We start from the raw sequence: 19,479 nt of genomic DNA, 5'->3' as shown, positions 1-19,479 counted from the left end.
CTTATGTCTTACTTTCTTCCCAAGGTTTCTCTCTGTTTGACCCTGTTCTAAAATTGATTTTAAATGTCTTCTAAAAGCTGATGAAATGGAACCGTGGTCAAAGAGGCTTGCTGTCAAGTCAGATGATCAGAGTTCAATTCTGGGAACCCACATGGTAAAAGAGAATTGATTCCCAAGGGGACACCTCCACACATGTCTATCTTCACTTGTAAGCACACACATAATACATTTTTAAAAGTTTTTCTTAATACCCCCTCAACTCTGCTTTATACTGGCTCACCCTGAAATTCTTTCCTGTGGCAAAGCCAAGCATCCGGTTTCACTTGAGTGGAGTTTCCTAAAAGATAAGGAAGTCCTCGGTGTACTTCCTGTGGTCACTGGATTAACAAGAGAACCAGACCATGAGAGTCAAAAAGCAAAGCTTTCTTCAAGGTCTTTAGGGCTGCAGGGTACCAACTGCCAGGCTTTCCCCAAGAGAAAGGAAATCAGTCCTGCCAAAAGGAGTCTGAGTTTTTATAGGGTGCTTTTATATGGGTGTGTGGTGGTAGAGAGTTAAGGAGGAAAAGGAAACTTTAACAGGCAAAAGGGACTGCAGTAAGCAATATTTTATGGGTGTGCATTTTATGGGTGTCAGGGGATTGCTCTTACTGTTGAAGACAGCAGGAGGCCGTGGTCAAGCTGTTCTGCTCAAACTAGAGGGCAGCAGACTTCTGAGAAGTGTAGGATGATCAGTTTCTAGTTTCCTGAAGGGGCTGGGTCCCACATCTTGATGCCTTGGTGACTCCATCTTGGGCCAGTCTAACAGCCACCATGCTGACAATACTGTTCTTGCACTAGTGAATTCTACGTGTGCACAGAACTATTCTGCTACTTACTGTCGTTCTTTAGACTCCGTGACTATTTTGTAATAAACACCAAAACTTTTACTGACGTCGTACTTCTTGATCCAGGCTGTGCCAGCTTTGATCTGAGACTTCAGACATATTTAATGAACATCTATTATATACTCAGAATTGTGCTAATAACTAGGGATGTACAGCAAAATAAGTAGACCGGCTGCTTTCTTTCATGGGTTTGAGTCAATGAGAGAAAAAGAAGATACATGTAACAGGCAGGGGTGCTGGAGGTCTTCGGGCATTTCCAAGTTGTTTCCTTGAACAAAGAACTGAACTTCAGGAAATAGAGAACCAAGCTATGTGAGAAATGCAAAAGCAACCACTTTATTCCTTCAAGATTGAAGAGGCCCTACAGCTGGAAATCTAATAAAAAAGACGCTGGCTTGAGTATTTTATAAGGCCCCGGGGTTCCCTCTTTTCTCTGCTAGTCCTGTTTGGATACCCACCCATGAGGCTTCTTGCCATGCTTTTCTTACAAGGACTTCTAGGAACAAGAAGCTGTCATCCCTGGCAGCCTAGTTTCATTCCTCTTGTCTACCTGTGTCCCCCTAGCTCTTCTCCAACATCCCAAAGCCTTTAATATAAAGTGACTTGAAGAGATACTTAAGTTGGATGGGGACACTGGGGCATGAATGGAAAATAGAAGAGGCTACAGTGACACATATATGCAGCTCCTTAAAATAAATAAGGGATGATTAGATAGAATGCATATATAAAAGAATATCAAGGGGTTGGGGAGATGGATTCACATCTACTTGCAGCTCTAGCTCCAGAGGGATCTGATGCCTCCTTCCTCTATGGAGACGTGCACTTATGTGACTATACCCACAGACACACATAGAAACACATAAGTTAAAAAGCGCGTAAGTGAATCTGCAAAAGAACATGAAACCAAGAGAAAGCATATATAGGGGGTCTGAGGCATGAAGCAACTTTAAACACATGGAGGACTAAAGGAAGGATAATGATTATGGAATTTGTTAACTGGGCATAAGAGACATTTGTTATGTCAGAGAGCTTGGAGGGCTTCTTATTGTTCCAAACTTTGAAATTTATCCTGATGCAACAAGAAGCCATCAGTAAGCAAGGGAATGCCACCATGAGACCTGTGTTTTTTAAACTTTTTTCAGGGTTGTGTTTTTAAAGGGTCCTTTTGCATTGGTATATAGAATGACTGAAAGGAGTCAGAAAATAGAGGTGAAATGGCCAAGTAAGGTACTGTTTTCTTTCTGGGGTTCATTTTTTAATTATGTGTATATGTGCATGTAGAGGGTGGGGGTATGTGCAGGTGATTGCAGGTGCCTCTGGTTTTGATATACCTGGCATGGAATATCAAACTTGACCCTCTGCGAGAGGCGTGCCTGCTCTTTACTTCTGAGCCATCTCTCCAGCCACAGGATGCTACCTTCTTGAGCAACGTGCTTGCCGTGACTTGAAGTAGGGTGGCAATAGCCATAAAAAAAAAAGGCAGCTCAGAAGAGTATGAAAAATTGCTGAGGAGGCCATTGAATATAGACTCAATAGAGCCTAAGGCCTATTGGATATAGACTCAATAGAGCCTGAGGCCCAGTAGATATGGACTCAGTACAGCCTGAGGCCCATTGGATATGGACTCAGTAGCGCCATTGGAGATGGACTCAATAGAGCCCAAGGCCATTGGATATGGCAGATGGCAGTTATCAATAAACTTTTCTCCCTGGAGAACACTTCCAAATCTAACTCTCCTGGCTCACAGAAGTTTGATGATGAGCGAAAAGCTGCAAAGAAAAGCAATTCAGATTTGGATATTCTGACAAGACATTAGCCCCAAACAGTTCTGCTTCCCCTGGAAGCTGAGAAATGCCACATGTGCTCCTCACTGTGGAGAAACACCAAGAGAATAAGCATTACCCTCTTAAGATGGCTCCCCAGTGCTCAACATGGCTTCCTCACCTCAAGGTTTTATGTGTTGACATCTATAACATGCTACATGCTACATGCTACATGTACAGCCTCCCAGGAAGCCGACTAAAGCCATGGCAGAAAGATGAGGGGGGAGCACATTTCCTCCAGAGCTCCCATCTTAAACAAAGTGCTAAAACAGACTAAATCATTGAGGGGAAATAGTTGCTAGCATCAAATTCTAAACCTATAAAAGCTGCTATTAAGAAGATCAAAATATAAACATTGTAAGATGTGCAAAGATCCAGATTTTTTAAAAAAGGCTATAGCAGCAGGTAAGTGTCACAGCTATGGTTAAATAATTATTTACTCTTAAAGAACAGTAACAATCTGTAAATGAAGGAGTGTCATGGAGAAGATAATTTTGCTTTGGGGACAGAAAAACAAATGCAAAGATAAAATTTTCAGCTCTTTATTATGAAAAATGTGCAGGCATACACAAAGGCAAATAGAATATTATAGCAGAGCTTATTCAAGACACCATCCAAAGTCTTTTGCAGTAATTTTGATTTTTGCAATATTTCTGACTCCTATAATAATATCCACATATCAAAACTGGCCGCTGCTGATTACTTCAATATAAGTCTCTAAACTTTTATGTAACCATAATAACCATCATCACAACAGTGCCATAACAATTTCTTAGTGTCATTTCTTGATACCATTTAATATTAATTTATATTCAAATTACTCTGGGAAGACATGGGTCATATTCAAGTTATTCTATGGAGTAATGAAAAATAATGACTTCAATATATGAATTAGACAAAAACGTAATTATGAGATATTTTCAACAACGTAATGACCATAGTTAATAATAACATTCTTGTATTTCAAAATCACAAAGAGAACAGATTCAATACAAAAACATCATCAGTATGTGAGGTGATATTTAAATTAGCCTGGTATGATAATTCCTGAATAAATACATATTATTGGGGCTCAAGGAGTGGCAGGTTTACAAAAAAGAGCAGAAATAAAATTACCTTCAGAAATGAACTACATTAGCAGAGAGGACAAGGGAGGTTTGCTTTCAGTTAAAACCTCAAGAGGCGCTTTACTAAAGAGGGCCAGCTTATGCTAACAGAGAGATACCCTGTTATCGATGGGCAATGTTCCATATAAATCCCCCAAACAAAGAGCTACCCTGGTTTTCCTAAGTTGTGGAGGACACAACTGTTATTCCATGTGACTTAATTCATGCAACATTTCACCCGTAGCCTATGTGCTTAGTACCCAGTAGTACTAAGCCTCTCCTGCAGTTTTGGGGGTGAGGGACTGTGAGGCTTAGAACTTCTTAATTGTCTGTTACAGAGAGGAGGGGTGTGGGAGCAGGGAGAGGAGCAGTGGGCAGGCCTGAGGCCATGCAGTCTTAACTACCTGTTACAGAGGTAGAGAGGATAGAGGCAAGAAGTATGTAGGGCTTCAATAGGTGGGGGCCTGATTTTTCCAGGCTGGGGACTTGGCCTCTTTGAGTGAACAGAGGCTTAAAGTGGCAGGCCATGATCTAACATATACAAAAAAAATTGCACTAATGTCACTGTTAGCTATTAAACGAATGTTTAACTTATTCCCCCCCCCAATTTCTTTTTACAATCACTCTGCTTAGATAAAGGCCTTTCGGAGCATTATTTAAAGTCTTCTATAGTCCTGGACTTAATCTTCCTAGCCTAACTCAGTGGTACCCATGAAATTAATTGCTGAAGTTCTATAACACTTGACCCACATAATATCTTGCAGTTTAGACTTGTTTACTCGTGGTGACAATTAACTTGCTTTCCTGCCGCAACGCTGGTAAATGATCAAAGGCTTAATTAGGCTAAAGTTCAACATGCTGTAAGGACTGGCTATTAGTAGCATCATCAATACCCATAACCTCCTTCCATGAAGTCCATCATGTCAAACTGTCCTTTTTTACTGACCAGTGTGAGTGGTGTCTCTGGGTAGGGCCCATTTGATCCTCCCGTCGCAGAGTGACATTCCTCCTCCTCTCTTGCCCCTTCTACACTATGGCCTTTTATACTTTAGTAAAACTATCTTTGTGTCAAAGAGGAACAGAAAGTAGAAAAAAAAGAGAGAGAATACCACATATCAGAAACAACAACAACCAAAAAACAAGCAAACAACAAAAAAAGAAAGACAGGAGCATGAATTTATTTTAACTTAAAACATAATAAACTAACAAACACATTTTAAAAGATTTAACCAATATGTGAAGCAAAAGTCACCATTTGAAAAGATAAGTCAGATAGGAAAATAGCTTTGTGAGTCAGACTAGGAGAGAAAAGGAAACAGATAAACAGTAATCTATGTAAAAATGAAATATGAAGAAAGCATGTTCTAGAAAACAAGTGAGATTCTGTAGAAATATAAATGGTGGCATTGAGTCCAAAAGAAACTTAAGCATCCTTGTTAATCAAGGCAAGAATTTCATCTATTCAAACTAAATGAACATACAGAAGTAATGACTGATGACGAGACTCACCAGACCAGGAGAACGGAAGAGGAAAGCATCATGAAACCATAGAGAAACTCACTAGAAAAAGCAGAAGAGTTGACTCTGATATACCTAGAATAAAGAGAAGCATCCTATTTTTTTTTAAAAAAAAAAAAAGCTATCTTCTTGATATCTCCAGCAAGCATTATGCTTGACATGCTAGAATGTTCATTACAAGCAACAGAAATCCAACTTAAAACAGCTTAAAAGAGAATGTACTAGAAAGAAGTTGGCAGTTTTAGAGACTTCATTTTGAGTTGGAAATACCTAGATCAAATGAATCCTTAACTGTATATATATAAAGAGTGTTTATCAGTTTGCAAGAATATCATAACTTCTGAATACTAATATATTCCAAAATATAAATTAAATTTAATCTATAAAATTTCAAACCACATGCAAACCTGTGAGAAACACCTCAGATGTACATGTGTCCTGGTCTTTCGTCTCATTTTCTTCCAGTTGAATGGAAATAAAGGTGATGTAAGGAATACTGTTCCCCATCCCTACCCTCCAATCCCTAACCAATTTGCTATTATTCTCACACAAATTCCAATCTCTTCTCTGACTCAGTTCCTGACCCCTACCAGGGCATGGTCACACCCTTTGCTCAGAGTTTGCTTCTAGATGCAGAAAGGTGTTGCCTGAAGAACTTCTGGATCTCTCTCCATGAGTGTTCCTGGGCTGCTGCATGAGCAATGGAATCTCCTCCCCAAAGCAATGGGTTAGCTGAGTCAGAGGTCCAGGATGCAAAGCAACAGGGAGAATAGGGTGGCTCTATGAGGTGACCTGCCCCAGGGTATGCCAGCATCCTTCCATTGCTTCTCCCATGGCTCTGGAGCTGGTTCATAGCCCCTTGTGCATATGCCTTGCTATCCAAACATTCATCATTCTCTCCTACAATGAAGAGGATCCACCCTCGGGCTTTTTCTACAGGAAGTATACTCTGTGGGGTCAACCTATTCATGGGGTCATCTATAAAGGGACGGAGTTGTACAGCCCCTGAAGCATGAACTTGGATGTGTTCCAGAATCCATTGGCTGGGTGGCACAACAAGATCCCGATACCTTAGTGGAAATCCTACGATGGCATTGGGCCCATTGATACAGACAGTGGCAACCACCTGTTTCAGATAGCAGGCCATGGCCAGCCCGATCTCTGCACCTTTGCACACGGAGATCACACCAATTCCTGGTTGTTGGATCTTGAACACAAAGCAAAAAGAAATCAGGTTACATGTTGTCCTCTAGAAAGAAACTCCCCTGAAGGAAGGTTGGGCAGTCAAAACAATAAAATTCTGGCACTTGGGTTTTCCAACTAGTGAGATCCAGAGACTACTACCTATTTAATAATACCTACTCAGAGCTTATCATTTTGTGAGAGCAATACACCAACATCCCAACAAAGGTAAAGCAGAAGAAAACAACCTTAAAAAATAATTTTATGAAGATGACAGAGGCCCTCTAAAAGGAAATGAAAAATCACCTTAAAGAAGTGGAGGAAAAGAAAAGCAAAAAATTAGAAGATGTGGCTGGAGAGATGGCTCAGAGGCAAAGAGCACTGGCTGCTCTTCCAGAGGTCCTGAGTTCAATTTCCAACATCCACATAGTGGATCACAGCCATCTGTAATAAGGTCTGGTGTCCTCTTCTGTACAGCAGGATACATGCAGGAAGAACCCTGTATACATAATAACTAAGAATCTTGGGGCTGGAGATATGGCTCAGCAGTTAAGAGCATTGCCTGCTCTCCCTAAGGTCCTGAGTTCAATTCCCAGCAACCACATGGTGGCTCACAACCGTCTGGAATGAGGTTTGGTGCCCTCTTCTGGCCTTCAGGCTTACACACAGACAAAATATTGTATACATAATAAATAAATAAATACTTTTTTTAAAAAAATAGAAGAAATCAAGAAATCCTGCAAAGAAAGCAAAGAAAAAAACAAACAAAGAAAATTGTTTAAGACTTGAAAACTGAAATAGAGGCAATTAAAAAAATACACAAACTGTGGGAATTCTGGAAATGTAAAATCTGGGTAAACAATCAGGAACTACAGATGCAAGTATAACCAACAGACTACAAGAGATGGAAGAGAGAATTTCAGGTGTTGAACATACTATAGAGGAAATATATTCATCTGTCAAAGAAAATGTTAAATCTAACAAATTCTTAACACAAAATATCCAGAAAATTTGGGACACCATGAAAAGACCAAACCTAAGAATAACAAGGATAGATGAATGAGAAGTCCAGCTCAAAGGCACAGAAATATATTCAACAAAATCATAGAAGAAAATTTTTTCAACCTAAAGAAGGACACACCTATGGAAGTCCAAGAAGCTTACAGAAAATACACTGGACCAAAAAAAAGTCTCCTCACCACATAATGCTCAAAACACAAAACATACAGAATAAAGAAAACTATTGAAAGCTGCAAAGAAAAAAGGTCAAGTAACATCCAAAGGCAGACCTATCAGAATTGTATCAGACTTCTCAACAGAAACTCTGAAAGCCAGAAGGTCCTAGATAGATGTTTTGCAGACACTAAAAGACCACAGATGCAAGCCCAGACTACTATATCTATATCCAGCGAAACTTTCAATCACCATAGACAGAGAAAAGAAGATATTCTATGACAAAACCAGATTTAAACAATATCTATCCACAAATCCATCCTTACAGAAAGTACTAGAGGAAAAACTCCAACCCAAGGAAGTTAGCTACACCTTCAAAAACACAAGCAATAGATAATCCTACAGTAGCAAAACCCAAAGAACACATACAAAAAACACATACACAATACCACCAACAAAAACAAAACTCAGAATAACAGGAACTAGCAATCACTGGGCATTAATATCTCTTACTATCAATAGTCTCAATTCACCTATTTAAAAAAGGCTGACAGAATGGATACAAAAACAGAATCCATCCTTCTGCTGCATACAAGAAACACACCTCAACTTCAAAGACAGACATTACCTCAGAGTAAAGGGTTGGGAAAAGATTTTATAATCAAATGGACCTAAGAAACAAGCTGGTATAACTATCCTAATATACAACAAAATACACTTCAAAATACACTTAATCAAAAGAGATGAAGAAGGACTATTCATATATATCACAGGGAAAAAACCATCAAGATGTAGTTTCAATTCTTAATATTTATGCCCCAAATATAATGTCACCCACATTTGTAAAAGAAGCATTACTAAAGCTTAAATCACACATCAAACCCCACACACTATAACTCTCTCTCACCACTGGACATTCTGGAATGCCAGACAGAAACTTAACACAGAAATAAAAGAACTAACAGAAGTTATAACTCAAATGGGTTTAACAGACATTTATAGAACATCCCACCCAACAACAAAAGAATATGTCTTCTTCTCAGCAACTATGGAACCGTCTCTAAAATTGACCACATACTCAGTAACAAAGCAAACATCAATAGATACAAAAAAATGGAATAATCCCCTGTATCTTAACAGATCACCATGGCTTAAAGTTAGAATTCAACAACAATACTAATTGCAGAAAGTCCACAAGCTCGTGGAAATTGAATAATACTCCACTGAATTACCCCTGGGTCAAGGAAGAAATAAGGAAAGAAATTAAAGATTTCCTTAAATTCAATGAAAATGAATGCATAACATACCCAAACTCATGGGACACTTTGAAAGCAGTGCTAAAAGGAGGTTCATAACACTAAACTCCTACATAAAGAACCTGGAGAACTCTCACACTAGTGATTTAACAGGATTCCTGAAAACTCTAGAACAAAAAGAAGTAGACTCACCCAGGAGGAGTAGACATCAGTAAATAACAAAATTGAGAGTTAAAATCAATAAAATAGAAACAAAGAAAATAATTCAAGCAGTTAATTAGACAAAGAGTTGTGTCTTCAAGAAAATCAACAAGATAGACAAACCTTAATCCAATAGAGAGGATATCCAAATTAACAAAATAAGAAATGAAAAGGGGGACATAACAAGAGATACTGAGGAGATCCAGAGAATTATCAGTTCATACTTCAAAATCCTGTACTCCACAAAATTGGAAAATTTAAAAAAAATGGACAATTTTCTGGATGGGAACCACATACTGAAATTACATCAACACCAGATAATCAATATAAATAGACCTGTAACTGCAAAGAAAAAAGAAGAACTCATCAAAAGTCTCCCAACCAAAAAAAAAGTACACAACCAGGTGGTTTTATCACAGAATTCTACCAAAATTTCAAAGAAGAGTTAATACCTATACTCCTCAAATTATTCTGCACAATAAAAACAGAAGGGACATTGCCAAATTCTTTTTACAAGACTACAGTTACCTTGATACCCAAACCACACAATGATGCAACCAAAAAAGAGAATTGCAGACCTGTCTCTCTTGACAACATTGATGCAAAAGCACTTAAAAAAACATTGGCAAACCAAATTCAAGAATACATCAGAAAAATCATCCACCATGATCAAGTAGGCTTCATCCCAGAGATACAGGGATAGTCCAACATATGAAAATCTGTCAATGTAATTCACCATATAAACAAACTAAAAGAAGAAAAAAAAACATCATTTCATTAGATGCTGAAAAAGCCTTTGAGAAAATCCAACAGTCCTTGATAAAGTTCTTGGAGAGAACAGGGATACAAGGAGCACACCTAAACATAATAAAGGCAATATATAGCAAGCCATCAGCCAACATCAAACTAAAAGGAAAGAAACTCAGAGTGATCCCAGTAAAATTAGGAAAAAGACAAGGCTGTTCACTCTCTCTATATCTATTCAATGTAGTACGCAAAGTTCCAGCTAGATCAACGGGATACAAATTAGAAAGGAAGAAGTTAAGCTTTCACTATTTGCAGATGATATGATTGTATACATAAGTGACCCAAAAAATTCTACCAGAGAACTCCTACAGCTGATAAACACCTTCAGTAATGTGGCAGGATACAAGATAAACTCAAAAAAATCAGTAGCCCTCTTATATACAGATGATAAGTGGTCTGAGAAAGAAATCAGAGAAACATCACCCTTCACAAACAACATAGAATACCTTGGGTTACTCTAACCAAAGAAGTGAAAGACCTGTATGACATAACTTTAAGTCTCTAAAGAAAGAAATTGAAAAAGATATCAGAAAATGGAAAGATCTTCCATGCTCTTGGATAGGTGGGATTAACATGGTAAAAATGGCGATCTTACCAAAAGCAATCTAGATTCAATGCAATGCCCATCAAAATCCCAGCACAATTCTTCACAGACCTTGAAAGAACAAATCTCAACTTCATATGGAAAAAAAAAAACAGGATAGCCAAACAATCCCTAGCTAGAAATAGCTTAAATCCCTAGCTAAAGATAGCCAAAACAATCCTTAGCTAGAGTCTGCGGGAGCGGGAGAAGTATGGGCAAAGGGGACAGGTTGGGGGAAGAACATGAGGTATCAGGAAGGTTGACTTGGGGGAAGAACAGAGAGGGAGAACAACGAAAGAGATATATTGATTGAGGGAGCCATTATAGGGTTAGCCAGAACTGAAATTCCCAAGAATCCACAAGATGATCCCAGATAAGAATCTAAGCAATAGTGGAAAGGGAGCCTGAATTGGCCTTCCCCTGTAACCAGATTGATGACTACATTAATTGTCATCATAAAACCTTCATCCAGCACCTGATAGAAGCAGAAACAGAGATCCACGGCTAAGTACTAGGCTGAACTCCTAGAGTCTATTGGTAGAGAGTGATAACATGAGCAAAGGGATCAAGACCATGATGGGGAAACCCATAGAACCAGCTGACCCGAGTAAGTGGGAACTCACTGACGGCAGACTAACAGCTGGGGAACATGCGCATGATCGAAGTAGGACCTCTGAATGTGGGTGATAGTTGTGTGACTTGGGAAGTTTGTGGGGCCAGTAGTAGTTGAACCAGTATTTATCCCTAATGCATGAACTGGCTTTTTGGAGTGCATTCCTTTTGGAGGGATTGGGGGATACCTTGCTCAGTCTAGATATGGGCCGGGGTGCAGGGGGAGCTTGTTCCTGCCTCAAGTGCAGTGACAGACTTTATTGACTTCCCATGAAGGCCTTACCCTCTCTGAGGAGTGGACAAGGAGCAGGAGTGGGGTGGGAGTGTGGGTGGAGGTGGAGGAAGCAGAAGGAGGGGATGGAGAGGGAACAGGGATTAGTACATAAAATAAGATTGTTTAAAAAATAAAAAAAAAATGTGAAAAATAAATATTTTCAAGTAAAGTTCTAAAAGTTCAATAAGAATTGAGCAACATTAAACTGCACAAGAATAGAGGCAGTTAGTCTTTATGAAAACTCATATTCTTGATTTGAGGTATCAGACTCTATTGCCTGCCCATGGGAAGCCTTACCCATTCTGAGTAGTGGATGGGGAGTTGGGTAGGGAGAAGGGTTGGGTAAGAGGAGGGGAGGGAGTGGGAATGGGGGTAGCTATGCAAAATGAGAAAAGATTATATTAAAAATTCTTAAAAATGGAAAGGAAAAATTTAAAAACAAAACAAAAAGATGTTTGGAACTAAGAAGACAGTTCAGTGGTAGAGTGCTTGCTGTAGAAGACCCAAGTGTATCCACCAGGACTCATGTTTAAAAGACAGGCAGGGGTAGTGTTGCCCTGTTGTAATATCAAACAATAGGGATTTGCAAACAATGCAAATCCCAGGAGCTCTCTGGTCAGTCAGCCTCATCTGCTTGGTCAGTATCAGGTCACTAAGAAGCCATGCCTTAAAAACAAGAAGGATGTTTAAAAAAAAAAAAGAAGGACATAAAATTTGACTTCTGGCCTCCACGCACCCAATACACACACACACACACACACACACACTCTCTCTCTCTCTCTCTCTCTCTCTCTCTCTTACACATGTATCTGTGCATGCAAACACACAGGGGTGTAGTATATTGCTAGGTTCTTTCAAATATTTGATAAGGAAAATTCTTATTTAAATATTAGTATACAGCTATATAGGTTACCATATATGACTAGCCTTATTAATCTAAGAGCTAACCCTGAAAGCATTGAAGGTAGACAGAGAAAAGGCTTCTTCTCTGTAGATAGCTAAAATACTCAGTTCAGGAGAACAAGGCTGATGGTCCCAAATGGAAGTCTTTCTCTCAGTCTGGTGGACTGAACATGCAGCAGAAAGAAATTTGACAGATGAGTGAGGACAGACAGAACATTCTGGACAGATAGCCACAACAGAAAATGGTGTCCTCTCCTTGAGTATCCAGGGCATCCTTGTCAATGGTTAGAGTGAACAGAAAGAGCGTTAGGGAGTCAAAAATCACTTGATAGTTGGAGCAAAGATACTGCCAGACTGTGTCACTTTCTGGCATCGTAGTCTTGATACATTTCATCTGAGTACGCTTTCAGAGAAGGAGGAGGAAGAAGAGGAGGAGGAGGTAGTGGTGCTGGTGGAGGAGGAGGAGGAGGAAGACAAAAAGAAGAAAAGGAGGAGGAGGAGGAAGAGGAAAAGAAGAAGGAGGAGGAGGAGAAGAGGAAGAGGAAGAGGAAGAGGAAGAGGAAGAGGAAGAGGAAGAGGAAGAAGAAGAAGAAGAAGAAGAAGACGAAGAAGACGAAGAAGACGAAGAAGACGAAGAAGACGAAGAAGACGAAGAAGAAGAAGAAGAAGAAGAAGAAGAAGAAGAAGAAGAAGAAGAAGAAGAAGAAGAAGAAGAAGAAGGAGCAGCACTGCTGTTACAGATGTTCAGATGCCCTAATCTGAAAAGCATGGAGCCATAGTGTTTTGGGTCTGGAGTTTTCAGACTTTGAAATATTTGCACAGACTCTATTGGCAGATAAGCTTCACTGTGGAAATCTAAAATCCACACAGTAGTCCAAAATAACTTTTTCATATTTGTGTTGATGGTCACATGTTTTAAATTTCAGATTTAATTCTTAAGATAAGAATGCTCAAGAATGTTCAACCTTGGTATTTGGGCTATGAAGCTACTGTGGAATGTTAGATGGGATGGAGCATATCAAATATTGCTAGTGAGTGTAATGCTTAATAGTCACTGAGCAAATGCAAGGGTAAGGGCTGTGCCTTTATTATTTTACCTTTGTTAGCTTGGACAGATGTAGCTAATATTTGAGGGAACATTGTTTATCTACAAAATGATAGATAACATTAAATTAAGTAGTATCTCAACTCTCAATTCTGAAGATACCATATGATATCTACATTTCTGTGTCTCCTCAGTCACTAGCACAAATATCAACACGTTGGGACCTTTAAAAGTGAACTAAATCATAATTCCATTGGTATTTACTTCCTAGAAAAAGGTAGGTTATGAGGTGTACTAGTCTGTCCTCAAATTTTAATGTGTATAAGAAACATAAAATGCTGACTATTAATTAGGGAATAGACTTTTGCCTTTCTATCAGATCTCAGGTGATGCTGAGGCCACTGAACCATGGCCCCCATTTCATTGCTGCAGAGATACTAAACCATGTTTTCTAAAAGGACCCCTCTTTTCCAAATTTCTCTCCTGAGCCCAGCTCCTGTCATTGGTTAGTTATGTTTGTCCACCCACTCCCAGCTCTTAAAATAACTGAAGAGCTGGGTCAGGAAATCGGGTTATTGCACCAAGTCAGTTTTGCTGCTAATTACGTTGTTCTCTTGTGCTTCAACTCCAGTACTGAACTTCTGCATTAGTCTTAGTCTCAGACCCTTTAGTGCAACCTCCGCCCGCATCATATCACGGAGAGACCATCACTGATGTGTGAAAGCATCAGCTTCAGGGTTCAGGATCAGTGGCAGATAGAACACTGAAAAGCCACTTACGAATGTATTACAAGAGCTTTAAATGTAACACATCTTGGTTTTTTCCCACGGAAGAGAATCACAATCTGGGCTCCGTGTATTTATTGTCTTCTGTGTGCCAGTAAACAGGAATTACTAAGCAGCCTGTCTCTCCTATCATTCTTAAAATGTAAGCTGTGCTCTGCCCAAGGCTGGACCGATTAGACCAGACATTTGTGGTTTGTCTGTCCTATGATTTTATGAGATGAATGGAAAAGTATTTTAACTACCTTGGGATGAGCTAGTAGGAAATCAGCAGCTTCTTCAAAATACTCCAAGTCGGTCTCCAGCAATTTGTCAGGCAGGTCTTCATAGGCAAAGTATGCTAATGCCAGCACTGCAAAGCCGTGGGAAGCCAAAAGACTGGCACGGAATTCAATTAGACCTCCAATAATTCCGAACAAGTCAATAATTCCTGGGAAAGGACCTTCTCCTGGGAGAAAATATAAACAAGGAAAGGGGGTCAAAAGAGAGTTAAGTACAGCAGTAAAAACAAAGTCATGATTTGCATACAGGCACACACTGGTACACACTCTCATACACGCTTACACATGCATGCACACACACACATCCACATGAGAGTGCATGTTTAACTCATCTGAATTGTTATTTCTAGTGCAGCTTCTGAAACTGGGGTTGCAGATCCCATAAGGATCTATATAAGTGAATGTGGGAGAAATCTGACAATAAGAAATGATTCGAACATGCAGTGGCCAAAGTTTAACTCAAAAATAAAATGAGAAGTGGTCCCAAGGTGTTTCTGCTGATGCCTACCAGACTTCACTTTTCCCTGGTTCTGAAGGAACAGCAGGCACATCTCTACATGTGCAGGAATAGCTCTAATCCCAGATAGCTGCAGCCTCAAAAGCCTGGACTCAGAGTCAAGTTGATTTGCTGTGTGTTATGAACCACAGTGTTTTTACTACACACACAGGGTTTTGCTCATATAGATACCTAGTGGTTTAATGACAGAAAACAAGGACTTTTAATGTGTCCCTCCTGCCATTCTTCAGCTTGTGTCAAATTAAAATATCCCTATTTTATACTGTTAGAATGTCTGATTTCTAAACATTTACTGCTCCTTGATTTACTATCTTGAGTTTCATAAAAACTTATTAAATGAACTTTGATTTAGAATGAGGATTTTGACAGGTTTTTAAATGCATTAAGCATACATATGCAATTCTGCATATTTATGTGAAGCAGATTTCTTAGCATTGACAACTATGGAAACCAAAATATCAGCCAGTCCTGGAAAACAATAAAGATAATCTAACCATGCTCTATAATCTCATATATTCAACCAAAGTTTAACTCTAGGCAAGACCATTCATCCCATCAATGTGTAAATTTGCTTTCTTCTTTAATAAATGGTAAAATCATGTGTACACCAAAGAACTGTTTTAAGAATCATTTTCTATGCTTTATTTTCAGTAACTCTCTGTTTTCTACACGTGTTTCATATATTTATATACCCAGGGTCATGCTAAAATTACCTCAGCAAGGATTTTTGGAGCCCATTCCCTATGGAAGAATACCTTGCTCAGCCTAGATACATGGGGGTGGGACTTGTTTCTACCTCCATGTGATATGACAGACTTTGTTGCCTCCCACGTGCATGGGGGTAACTTGGGGGGAAGGTGGAGGAAGTGGGAGGAGGGGAGGGAGGGTGAACTGGGATTGGTATGCAAAATAAAAAATAAAATAAAATAAAATTTACTACCACAAAAAAGAAGTCACAAGTAGAAAAAAATATGTTCTGTAACAATGAAGTTTATTCTTACCTGGAGGGAGAAAAAGGGCTCCTCGTATGCGACCTTCTCGGATCTGCTTCCTCTGAACCCCAGGGCCTACAAACCAGCGCTGCACTATCTGACTGGCCTTGGGTCTAGTTGTGGCTGAATCTTGCAAGCAAACAGAGTCATACAGGTCAAGAGTGATACAAAATGGGCTGTTCATCACCTCTTTCTTCATCAGCCGCTGAAAAGGCCGCTTGGGCTTCAGAGACCAAAAGAGGCCCATTGAATGAACTCCTACATAGTCACCCCCCAAGGCTGCTGCCCGTTCCAGGTCCACCTCTCCAGCCTCATTGGACTTGTAGAAGGCTCTGGATTGGAACAGATTCTCCTTCTCATCCTTCAGTGTTGCCTTGATGGTCACTATCTGCAATGGAGGCAGACCAGTTGCTCGGATGGACACGGGTTCATCCACAAGCGCATTTGAGGGGCTGACTATGAGCTGGATCATTGGCAAGCTGGTGAGTGGACCGAGCGGTGCTTCGTCACTGCTGTGAGAGATGAAACTGAGTTGGAAACTTAAAGTCCAAAGAAAGACCAACACAAGGCTGTCCTCAAGTCTGACCAAATGGAACTTCGAAGGACTTTAGTATAAAATGTGTAGAACTGGGAGGAAAAGGGAGAGGAAGAGAGGGGAGGAGAGGAAGAGAGAGGAAACACTGGTTATATGTTACATTGCTGGATTGAGCTAAATGGCCTGGTGAAATCTGGTAAAAAATGGAGAGCAAAAGAGTGAATTCAAACGAGATATGACCCCTGAGATTCATGTCTTGGCTATTATAACACTGTAGTTTTGTGCTTTGAAAAACATTGGACTTTAATGCTCTGAAAGTATGCCTACCATGGGGTGTTTGTGAGGTGTTAAGCGAGGTGGCACATGGGATACAGCTCCAAAACAGTACATCCCTCCAGCCCATTCCAGTCTAAATTAATCAAATAATAAGTAATCTATCACAGTGGTGATGTAACTAGGGCCACCAAGTCCCCTTTAAAGGTTCTTGGTTTTCCTGGTAAAAGAATTTTAAATGAACACAGAATTGGAATCAGAAGGAGGAAGAGCATCCTTGAAAGGAGACTAAATACAGAGAGAAAAAATTAGACTTTTAAAATCACACTTATTTACTCTGTGTGTGTGTGTGTGTGTGCGCGCGCGTGCTTGCATGTGCATGCCTGGGTGTATTGTGTGGTCAGAGGACAAACCATGGGAGTCAGTTTTCTCCACCCATCATGTGTATCCCAGGGACCATACTCAGATTATCAGAGTTGAAGGCAAGCACTCTTAACCTACTGAGTCATCTTGCTGCCTGGGAAGTTACACTTTCTAATAAAACAAAATTAAAAACATCTTGGAAAGACAAGGCAGGAAAGGAAAAAGAGGAAGAGGGCTCTTCAGATTTTTGTTCTTTCCCACAACTGCCAGTTCCCAAGTAATCACTCAGAGTCTTAATATTGATGATAAATGCTCGGCTGATAACTCAGGCTTGTTACTAGCTAACTCTTAAATTTAAATTAACCCGTATTTCTTACCTACTCTCTGCCACAGGGCTCATGGCTTGTTACCTCATTTTCTACACGTCCTGCTTCCTGAGCATCAGGCTGGCAACTCCTCAGTCTGCCCTTCTTCCTGCCAGCATTCTCCTAGTCTGGCTCTCCTGCCCAACCTTATTCTGTTCAGTTGTTTCCCAATCAACTTCTTTATTCAACCAGTCACAGTGATATATATTCACTCAGTTTAATGATTATTCTATAATGATTAGTCCCTTGCAGCTTTAATTGGAAAAGTATAAAATTTCCCTCTTCCAAAATTGACCCAGACCTTGGGCATGAAACCAGTGTTCCACCCCTTAGGACTAACTTAGAGAAAATATTTACCTAAGTATTATTTGGTTTATAGTCAAACTTAATGAAGCAAACCTGCAGTCCCAGTCTTTGAGAGGTAGAGGCAGGAGGATCAACACAAGTTTGAGGACAGTCTGGGCTACATAGCAAGTCCCAGGCTAGGTTGAGTGGTCACATAGTAAGACATTGGTTTTCTCTCTGTGTCTCTGTCTCTGTCTCTCTCTCTCTCACACACACACAAACACACACACAGAGATGTATATGTGCTTATGTATAAACATATAATCTGGTTGTCTTAGGATTTCTATGCTGTGAAGAGACACCATGACCATACAACTCTTATAAAAGAAAACATTTAGTTGGGGTCGGTAGACAGTTTCAGAATTTTAGTCCATTATCATCCCGGTGGTACATAGTGACATTCAGGCAGACATGGTGCTAGAGAAGGAATTGAGAGTTCTACATCTTGACCCACAGGCAACAGCAAGTGAACTGTGTACCATACTGAATATAAATGGAATGAAGGGAACCTTAAAGCCCACCCCACAATGACACATTTCCTCCAAGGCCATACCTACTGCAACAAAGCCACACCTCCTAATAGTCCCACTCCCTTTGAACTTATAGGGACCAATTACGTTCAAACTACCACACTAGTCTAACTTTGTGTGAACTGAGAGTTCCTGTGTGGTATCGAACACACAATGTGCCTTAGACAACAAGAAATACTGTTTATTTGTTGTTATCAGCCTGTCTTTAGTCTTGTGCTTGGAATGAATACCAGTATTTTGCTGCCATCCACTTACCTTGAGTTTTATTACCTTCAGGCCAGAATGGAACCACTAATTATGTTCACTATTCTCGGTTTACTCTCTGGCTTTGGGGCCCATCTAGAGTCTCTGGTTCATGTTTAAATTCACAATTAGTCACAAGTAGCAAGTCAATCTTTATCACTTGTTGAAAGGCCTGTGTTAGGTTTTGGGTTTGGTTGGTTGGTTGGTGTGGAGGGCCGCAACTACATTCTCCATTACTTTAAGGTCTCTGTGACTTCAGGGTGTGGCAGTACACACCTTTAATCCCAACACAAGGGAGGCAGAGGTAGATTAACCTCTGACTTCAAGGGGCAGAGGCAGATTGACCTCTGTGACCTCAAGGTGTAGTAGTACACACCTTTAATCCCTATGCCTGGGAGGCAGAGACAGATTTCTGTGAGTTCAAGGTATTGTAGCACACGCCTTTAATAACTTTCCACTGCTGCTGTCCCTGCCTACTCCCAAGGCATCATCTGGGTTGATGGGCAGCGGACCAATCCAAGAGTGACACGTCCGAAGCGAGGACTGTTTCCTATATAAGGGATGGGTTCCCCTCATTCTGGATCTCCGCTTTGGAAGCTTATGCTCTCTCTCTCTCAAGACGCATTAAAGCTTTTCTGCAGAAGGATCCTAAGTGTGCCTCGTCGTTCTTGCTGGCTAGACGGTAGCGCGGGACAGTTGGTTGGTTGGTTGGTTTTGAGATAGGATCTAATCAGCTCAGGAAGATCTTAAACTCACTCTGTAGCTAAGGCTTGCCTTAAACTCTTGATCCTCTGGCCTCTACCATCTCCCAAGAAACTGAGTTTCTTTTTAATATAACAGTGGAAGGACAGTGCCCGAAACACCACACACACACACACACACACAC

General features: G+C 40.2%; 1 protein-coding gene across 3 annotated transcripts; it reads right to left on the bottom strand.

Moving 5' to 3' along the window:
- Nucleotides 1-3,233: 3,233 nt before the first annotated feature.
- Nucleotides 3,234-17,650, bottom strand: LOC125391192 (acyl-coenzyme A amino acid N-acyltransferase 2-like). Of its 3 annotated transcripts, none has more exons than XM_048420521.3 (4): nt 17,521-17,650; nt 15,949-16,451; nt 14,395-14,597; nt 3,234-6,538 (listed from the first exon to the last, which is right to left on the bottom strand). In XM_048420521.3, exons 1-4 carry the CDS (start codon nt 17,523-17,525, stop codon nt 5,945-5,947), a joined length of 1,305 nt encoding a protein of 434 aa, XP_048276478.3. In that variant the 5' UTR covers nt 17,526-17,650; the 3' UTR covers nt 3,234-5,944. The 3 variants fall into 3 exon arrangements, with proteins under 3 accessions (XP_048276478.3, XP_048276477.3, XP_048276479.3); XM_048420520.3 differs by having other exon boundaries at nt 17,488-17,641; XM_048420522.3 differs by having other exon boundaries at nt 15,949-16,448; nt 17,521-17,641.
- Between the last annotated feature and the right edge of the window lie 1,829 nt (nt 17,651-19,479).

The sequence above is a fragment of the Myodes glareolus genome, chromosome 16, assembly GCF_982192425.1.
Source record: "Myodes glareolus chromosome 16, mMyoGla1.1, whole genome shotgun sequence".
Classification (NCBI taxonomy): domain Eukaryota; kingdom Metazoa; phylum Chordata; class Mammalia; order Rodentia; family Cricetidae; genus Myodes; species Myodes glareolus.
Note: the sequence above shows the minus strand (reverse complement) of the source record. Positions and strands in the feature narration are given on the sequence as shown.

Bases quoted from the DNA above. Each gene is read 5' to 3' on its own strand.
- LOC125391192 (XM_048420520.3), bottom strand. From the start codon at position 17,510: ATGAGCCCTGTGGCAGAGAGTAG. The intron at 14,598-15,948 runs GTAAGAATAAAC...ATTTTCTCCCAG, and splicing joins AGCCCTTTTTCTCCCTCCAG to GAGAAGGTCCTTTCCCAGGA. The intron at 6,539-14,394 runs GTAGTTAAAATA...TTTGTGTTCAAG, and splicing joins TCCTACTAGCTCATCCCAAG to ATCCAACAACCAGGAATTGG.